Raw genomic sequence first — 8,252 nt, forward strand, 5'->3', positions numbered from 1 at the left:
TTACCCCCATGTCGTTCCAAACCTGTAAAAGCTTCGTTCGTCTTGGGAACACAATTTAAGATATTTTGGATGAAAACCGGGAGGCTTGTGACTGTCCCATTGACTGCCAAGTAAATTACACTGTCAAGGTCCAGAAAAGTATGAAAGACATCGTCAGAATAGTCCATCTGCCATCAGTGGTTCAACCGTAACGTTATGAAGCGACGAGAATACTTTTTGTATGCGAAGAAAACAAAAATAACGACTTTATTCAACAATTTGTCTCCTCTGTGTCTCTCCGCATCACCATAGCGCCATTTTGGAGAATATCCGCTGAACGCAAGCAGCGTACGCTATTCTGTGTCAGCCGCGCTGCACGGATGGGCTGTTTTCGTTCAAATCGAAGCGTGAATACACATAGAAAACGTGTCCTTGTGTCACGGCTGACACAGAATAGCATACGCTGCTTGCGTTCAGTTCATATTCTCCAAAATGGCGCTACGGTGATGCGGAGAGACACAGAGGAGATGAATTGTTGAATAAAGTCGTTATTTTTGTTTTCTTCATTGCTGTTTTTCATGGATTCCAAAAAATATTTAGCCGTTTTTAACTGATAATAAATGTTTCCTGAGCAGCAAATCAGCACATTAGAATAATTTCTGAAGGATCATGGGACACAGAAGACTGGAGTAATGATGCCGAAACTTCAGCTTTGCCATAACAGGAATAAACTATATTTTCAAATACAATAAAATAGAAAACAGCCATTTACTGTATTTTTCATCAAATAAAGCAGCCTTGGTGAGTATAAGAGCTCCTCTGAAAGGGGGTCAAACCTCCGACTCCACTGTAAAAGTAATGCTCAATATTCCAAATGCTTTATGAACATGAATTTTGAAGTCACTCGGAAACAAACACATTTGTTTTAATTTATTGATGATTATACAGCTACAATTTACAGAATGTTCCAAACAGCAGAACTGGTCAAAGGTGGTAAGGGAACACAAACAGGATGAGGGGATTATTTCTCCCCGGCTTTTGGTGGCACCCACTCGTGGATCTTCTTGCGAGTGGTTGAATAGGGTACGTAGCAGTTCAGTGTGCCACTGTTGTTGAACTGATGAACTTTGGCCAGGAACTTCTTGGGTTCTGGAGGGTGAGTGGTGGGAGGGTCATCCGTCATGCAGTGTAGCCAACGGTGCCTGAGAAACACATCAAAGAGAGAAAAATAGAAGATATATTACTGTACATTGGCAAATAAAGCCCGTGTTTGTCTGCTAACTAATTTTGAGCCAAAGCAGTGAGAATTTCTGTATAAAATATTATAATATATGCTTCTTTTTTACAATACATAATTTACCCAATGTTTTGCTTAATCATTATTGCTGCCAATATTAATTTTCAACACCACAATGCTGCTGAATTAATTTTTTTTTTCTTGCAAGAATAATTGTTTAAGGCTAGAGTATGTTCAATAATCCCAATAATTACATAATATTAAGTGCAAAAGGTAGAAAACTACATCCATGAAAACATCCTGCCAAACACATCTATATATTACCATTCAGCAGGGACCATACTGCCATCAACATCCCACAAAGTGTTCTTGCCGTTCATCTCTGTCGTGTAAATCACCCATCGGTGACGGCCTGAAAGTCACAAATTGAAAAATACACATTCATAAGGCATAAAACACAGTGAATTTGTGTACAGACAGCAAAAGTATGTATATTCATACCGAAAAAGTATCTGTTGTCCTCATAGTATTTGTTGCCATATTTGTCAATACCCACCAAGGCTCCAGTCTTGATATCATTCACCCTTTCTGGAGGGTGAGTGGTGGGAGGGTCATCCGTCATGCAGTGTAGCCAACGGTGCCTGAGAAACACATCAAAGAGAGAAAAATAGAAGATATATTACTGTACATTGGCAAATAAAGCCCGTGTTTGTCTGCTAACTAATTTTGAGCCAAAGCAGTGAGAATTTCTGTATAAAATATTATAATATATGCTTCTTTTTTACAATACATAATTTACCCAATGTTTTGCTTAATCATTATTGCTGCCAATATTAATTTTCAACACCACAATGCTGCTGAATTAATTTTTTTTTTCTTGCAAGAATAATTGTTTAAGGCTAGAGTATGTTCAATAATCCCAATAATTACATAATATTAAGTGCAAAAGGTAGAAAACTACATCCATGAAAACATCCTGCCAAACACATCTATATATTACCATTCAGCAGGGACCATACTGCCATCAACATCCCACAAAGTGTTCTTGCCGTTCATCTCTGTCGTGTAAATCACCCATCGGTGACGGCCTGAAAGTCACAAATTGAAAAATACACATTCATAAGGCATAAAACACAGTGAATTTGTGTACAGACAGCAAAAGTATGTATATTCATACCGAAAAAGTATCTGTTGTCCTCATAGTATTTGTTGCCATATTTGTCAATACCCACCAAGGCTCCAGTCTTGATATCATTCACCCTGACAAAGACACATTTTTTAAAATAAATTATTAACATATTATATTATATATTAGACTTAATAAGTAAACAATATGCATAAAAATGAATAATATATAAATATCAATAATAAATCCCCTAAAATATTTAGTGCAGTTCCAAAAATAGTGTTCCATTCCTAATAATAATAATAACCATGATATAAATTAATAAAGATACAAATAAAAAGATTACATCATAACACTCATTAGTTGTTGTTCTGTACGACAATGATTATGTTTTTAATATATAGTTTCTATGTATATGCACATAAAGATCTCAATGTTTAAATAAAATATTTTACTCTCATTTGCCTTGTTGTATTGTGACACCAGATGCAATATAAATATGCGAATTATAATAATTACTCCAGTAAATTATTTTAGCATTCACATATATTTGACTGTGCCGTCACTATCAGAGAGGTCATTGCTTTGGCTTCAGTGTCTTACAGCTTAACACGCTGCATTTTACAGCACTGTTTACATCAAAAGCGATCAAATCTATTTGACTTGAGTGACCCACCTGAAGAGCTGCAGCAGGAAGCCTCTAACACCGCCATGACCGGTGAGCTGACCCGCGGCCCGCCGCACTAAATTCGCGTACTCCGCCATAACTGACGGACTCTAAACACTGACGGACTGTCACGCGACGTTACCGTTCCCGCTGCACACCATCACGCGCGTTCTTCTTCTTCTGTTTATTTGGCGGTTGGCAGACTAGCTTATTAGTGCATTACCGCCACCATCTGAACTGGAGTGTGGAGCATCGTTAGAAATAATCGTACACCAATTTTAAATTCATGCAGAGCCGTTCAGACTATGTCTCTCGTTTTACTGAATTACAAACTGAAATGTAGTTCTCTGAGATGTATATTATATACAAAACTCCTCAAATTCTAATTGGATTAAAATTAAACCATGATTTTCAAAATGACCTTAACCTTTATATTTTACCTGAAACAATGAAACGAGCAGCAGGTTCATGATTGTTATGCAGTGAATATTCATGTCCCCATTACATCGTCTTAATTTACCGTATAAACAGTTTTAAAAGATCATATTTTCTTTTTGCCACAATTAAGAAAACAGTGATGCAAATTCTAACAATTAAATGTAACAACTTCTTTACTTTTGAATTACAAACTGAAATGTAGTTCTCTGAGATGTATATTATATACAGAATCCTCAAATTCTAATTGGATTAAAATTAAACCATGATTTTCAAAATGACCTTAATCTTTATATTTTACCTGAAACAATGAAACGAGCAGCAGGTTCATGATTGTTATGCAGTGAATATTCATGTCCCCATTACATCGTCTTAATTTACCGTATAAACAGTTTTAAAAGATCATATTTTCTTTTTGCCACAATTAAGAAAACAGTGATACAAATTCTAACAATTAAATGTAACAACTTCTTTACTTTGGTTTGGACAGATCATGTTGTCTCTGGGTGTTATGCACTAACTTTTGTTCACTAAAACATTAGCAGTTTATTAAGAAATAAGTGTTTCAATTATAGTAATAATGGGAACACTTTACAATAAGTTTCCATTAGTTAATGTTAGTTTAAGTATTAACTAGCACATGAACAATACATTTATTACAGTATTTATTCATCTTTGTTAATGAAAATACAGTCATTCATTGTTTATGTTCATTCACAGAGCACTAACTAATGTTAACCAGCACAATATTTGATTTTAATAATGCATTAGTAGATGCTGAAATGAACATTAACTAAGATTAATAAATGCTGTTGAAGTATTGTTCATGCTTAGTTCATGTTAACTAAAGTAAACCTTATTGTAAAGTGTTACCGTAATAATGACATATAGTGCAATTTAAGCGTCCAAGCTCGTCCAGAACATGTTTCTGAAAGTCTGGTTTACCCTTTAATAAAAATACAACACAACACAAACATATTCATTATTTAAACGTTACAGAGTTCAACCACTGTCTAGAAGATTCCCACACATTTTACCAAATTTTGAAGATTGCACTCATAGATGAATATTTTGCCAATTAAATATAATAGAGCATAAACAGAACCATTTACATGCGCTACATAAATTCCCATGAATTTTCCAGGGTTGAAAAAAAAAAAAAAGATTTTCTGTGACTGTGGGAACCCTGTATATCATTTATTATTCCTATATACATAATTCATATACATACAGAGGAATTCAGTGCTTGGGACAGGGGGCAAAGTTCTTCTCAAGAACAGGTTCCTTGCACTTCCTGTATCTTTATAGACACTTTTCTAAACATAAGTACACCAGTACAATAAAAGCCCAAATGATCCAACCGCAACAGTTGCGGTAAACCACTTTATCCATACTATATAACTCAGACACAACCACTGACCAAATGAAAAAGCAAAGTCATAAAAAAATGATTTCCTCATTCAGAATTCACATGATTATATCTGTTTTGGCTCAAAGGGTCTGAGCAAGCAAAGCTGATGGGTGTGGCTGTGGGTGGGGTTTCTGTCACTCAGCGGTGCTGATTGGTTGGCTGTTGTAGTCGGTAGACTCCATTTTGAGGATGTAGGGAATGATGCTGTCGATCTGGACGTTCCCGATGAGACCGGCGAAAAAGAGCTCTTCGGTCACCGCCGCGCTCATGAGCCGCAGAGCAGGCAGACGAACTAACAGTTTTGAAAGACTGAAAGATCATTTATAGGTTAGTTTCTAGTCACAACTAGTATATCTAAAATATACTAAAAATAAAATTAATTAGACCATAATTATGCACATAATTATTGAGAATCTATCATGATTGGGTGGAGAAATGCAAGCTACTATAGTCATTCACCGATATGTGTCCTCTGGATACACTTTGCTCACATAGTCCTGCAGTTCCATGTAGGCTTTCTCCTGAAAGCGTTCGATCTGAAGGGTGCCGTCCACTCCACAGTGATCTATGACAAACACACACAATCAACTCCATCCTTACGTTTTTTCCCTCCTATTTTTCAGATGAACTCCAGTTGTGCTCACCTGGGCTGAAGAGAACCACAGCTTTGAGGTAAGCATATTCATATGCATCAGGACTCATGCGACTCATACTGTTACAAAATTCCTGCATACGCCAGATATGCTCCATGACTAGCTTCACCCGCTCCGGGGACAGTTTTTCTGTTGAACACACACACATTTCTTATTAGGTATCTGTGTATCAGTGAATCATTTTAGATGATATTTTAACAATTCACTTTAATACAATGGCAATATAAAAGCCAACTATTTTATTTTTGAAAGAATTATTTAATTTTGTTTTCTCTATACAAGAGCGCTCCAATGATGGCATATTTATGTAGGCCAATCCAAAAGTTAGCATCACCCTGGGTCCCTCGACAAAAGCCAATAGAATTTTTCCACTGGCTTTTGGATTATTGTAGAAAATAAGCTCTGTGACCAACAAAAGTTTGTGAATCTTACACATTTTGCTCAGTGTGATGAATATTGAAGCCTCAGTACAAATTGCCAGAAGTAAAAAAAAAACTCAACATAGGCTATAATAAAGCTACATCGTTGTCATGTAAACGTAGCCTAAAAGCTTTCAAAAGCTCTTTTTAAGGACCTTATTTCAGGCATTTAACCAAAAACCCAATAGACTTTGGGATGATGGAACTAGAAGTGATTAATTGCTAACTTGTTTCTGGGCCTTCAAAAATACGTCATCCCTGCAGCACTCTATATCAAACTTAATATTTTTCTTACACAGTATAAATGAGTTTTTTTTAATGTATAATATATGTATATGTAAAATATTTAGCTGTCTGTATACTTTAGTATAGGGTCCCTGACAAGGGTATCATCTTTTATGGGGGTCCTTGATGCCAAAATGTTTGCAAAAGCCTGAATGAACTAACTAAAAGTTGATTAGCTAAAAGTTATGATAGTAACATAAATTAGATAGGAGACACGGCCTTATAATCCTCTGAATGTGCACACTAGATCAGTGATCCTCAAATCTGGCTCGCGAGATCCACTTTCCTGCAGAGTTTAGCGCTACCCTAATCAAACACACCTGAGTTTGCTAATCAATGTCTTCAGGATCATTAGAAAATCTTGTCGATTGTAGGGATGAATTCACAGTGACACGAGATCTCACGGACACTCGTGAGATCAAATGTGACTAGAGAAGAAAAACAAATAGAGGACAATCGACGTTTTCAGCTGGCTCTCCCGGCGCGTGTTCTGTTATACAGTGAAAAACAAAGTATAGAAAAGAATATGGGTGATGTTCTCTGCTTTCATGGCATGTTTGTGGCTGCCAAGTTTCAGCTATAGAAGCACGCAACATCCGGTAGGTGACGCTTGCTCGCTCTCATTGGCTATCGCGGGTATCACGTCAGAGGCAGCCCGATCAAGAGTCGTAAATATCAAACATGTTTGATATTTACGATTTGAGTTCGGCGACGCTCTGTCTCGATCGGGAGCAGTTAAATAATCGTAATGACACCACATAATAGAGGATTTTTTGGATAAAAAAATCGCTTGCGACAAGCCGTGAATCGGGCCACACCCCCGATCGTTCGGGGGTGCAAATCGGGCTTAAAATCGGCCTTAAAATCCTCTAGTGTGCGGTTTAAGAAGCCGTTTCCGTTTTTGGCTACATCGTTGTTGTGTAAACATAGCCTAAAAGATTTCAAAAGCTTTTTTTAAGGACCTTATTTCAGGCATTTAACCAAAAACCCATTCCAAAAAACCCAATAGACTTTGGGATGATGGAACTAGAAGTGATTAATTGCTAACTTGTTTCTGGGCCTCAAAAATACATCATCCCTGCAGCACTCTATATCAAACTTAATATTTTTCTTACACAGTATAAATGAGTTTTTTTATGTATAATATATGTACATGTAAAATATTTAGCTGTCTGTATACTTTAGTATAGGGTCTCTGACATGGGTATCATCTTTTATGGGGGTCCTTGATGCCAAAATGTTTGCAAAAGCCTGAATGAACTAACTAAAGGTTGATTAGCTAAAAGTTATGATAGTAACATAAATTAGATAGGAGACACGAAAACAAGAGCATCGGGTCCACATACCTTCATCCAGGCTGGTCTGTAAGTGGTTGATTATGGCTGTGAGGATTGTTTCTACATTCATAATGTGTGAACTGAGTCCAGTAAACTGGTGGACCTGTGATCAGACCCAGAGTGAGAGTTAGAAAAAAAAAAAAAGACTCTATTTGACTCAATCACACATTCACACCCATACCTGGTAGTCTCTTTTTCACTAACAAATGTTGGCATGGCAGCGAGAGGACTGCAGAGGTTTTTACGGATGTAGATCTTTTCGATGGAGGGTGCACAGTTTGCTGGCTTCTCTCTCGACACCTCCACCGGTTTCCTCTCACACTGAACAGCTGTTGGAGGAATTTCATGAGTCTAATGACAAGCCGCATGATTTGAGTCATCAGTCATGAATCTGAACTGGACTCACAGTCTTGTTTCATGCCGAGGGCCATGCAGCGCTGCAGTCTGCAGTACTGACACCGGTTTCTATATATATATATCTTATTTTGCAAGATTTATCCAGTAGTATTTTGTAGGGATCAGGAAAATAGATCATTGTATAATATTATGTGCATCTTACAGTTACAGCTGAGTTTCTACTAGAACTAGAAGGAACTAGACTTAACAATATTAATAATTTATAATAATAATGATTAATTTATTATATATTTTACAATATATGATATAGTTAATATATGTTTTATGTAAAAAAAAAAAAAAAATT

General features: G+C 36.5%; 2 protein-coding genes and 1 long non-coding RNA gene across 3 annotated transcripts in view; all 3 read right to left on the bottom strand.

Moving 5' to 3' along the window:
- Positions 1 to 895: 895 nt before the first annotated feature.
- LOC107748465 (NADH dehydrogenase [ubiquinone] 1 alpha subcomplex subunit 12-like) lies at positions 896 to 3,182 on the bottom strand. The gene is made up of 6 exons (XM_016563248.1): positions 3,019 to 3,182; positions 2,394 to 2,476; positions 2,217 to 2,304; positions 1,718 to 1,857; positions 1,541 to 1,628; positions 896 to 1,181 (listed from the first exon to the last, which is right to left on the bottom strand). Exons 1-6 carry the CDS (start codon positions 3,105 to 3,107, stop codon positions 1,001 to 1,003), a joined length of 669 nt encoding a protein of 222 aa, XP_016418734.1. The 5' UTR covers positions 3,108 to 3,182; the 3' UTR covers positions 896 to 1,000.
- A 1,167-nt stretch (positions 3,183 to 4,349) lies between these two features.
- Positions 4,350 to 8,252, bottom strand: part of LOC107748481 (nuclear receptor subfamily 2 group C member 1-like) — an 8,666-nt gene continuing 4,763 nt past the window's right edge. The window contains exons 7-11 of the mRNA XM_016563271.1: positions 7,754 to 7,862; positions 7,559 to 7,652; positions 5,500 to 5,637; positions 5,315 to 5,420; positions 4,350 to 5,164 (exon numbers count right to left, since the gene is read on the bottom strand). Of these exons, the coding sequence (XP_016418757.1) occupies positions 4,990 to 5,164; positions 5,315 to 5,420; positions 5,500 to 5,637; positions 7,559 to 7,652; positions 7,754 to 7,862 (622 nt within the window). The 3' untranslated portion in view covers positions 4,350 to 4,989. The remainder of the gene's footprint in view (positions 5,165 to 5,314; positions 5,421 to 5,499; positions 5,638 to 7,558; positions 7,653 to 7,753; positions 7,863 to 8,252) is intronic.
- Positions 7,631 to 8,015, bottom strand: LOC107748466 (uncharacterized). The gene is made up of 3 exons (XR_001640937.1): positions 7,956 to 8,015; positions 7,731 to 7,878; positions 7,631 to 7,652 (listed from the first exon to the last, which is right to left on the bottom strand). It is a non-coding gene; the product is annotated as an uncharacterized LOC107748466 (long non-coding RNA).

Source organism: Sinocyclocheilus rhinocerous, unplaced genomic scaffold (assembly GCF_001515625.1).
Source record: "Sinocyclocheilus rhinocerous isolate Xijiao unplaced genomic scaffold, SAMN03320098_v1.1 scaffold78, whole genome shotgun sequence".
Lineage (NCBI taxonomy): Eukaryota > Metazoa > Chordata > Actinopteri > Cypriniformes > Cyprinidae > Sinocyclocheilus > Sinocyclocheilus rhinocerous.

Coding starts and splice junctions, on each gene's coding strand:
- LOC107748465 (XM_016563248.1), bottom strand. CDS start 3,107: ATGGCGGAGTACGCGAATTTAGTGCGGCGGGCCGCGGGTCAGCTCACC. Junction 2,477..3,018: donor TTCCTGCTGCAGCTCTTCAG/GTGGGTCACTCA, acceptor TGTCTTTGTCAG/GGTGAATGATATCAAGACTG. Junction 1,629..1,717: donor GGACAACAGATACTTTTTCG/GTATGAATATAC, acceptor TGTGACTTTCAG/GCCGTCACCGATGGGTGATT.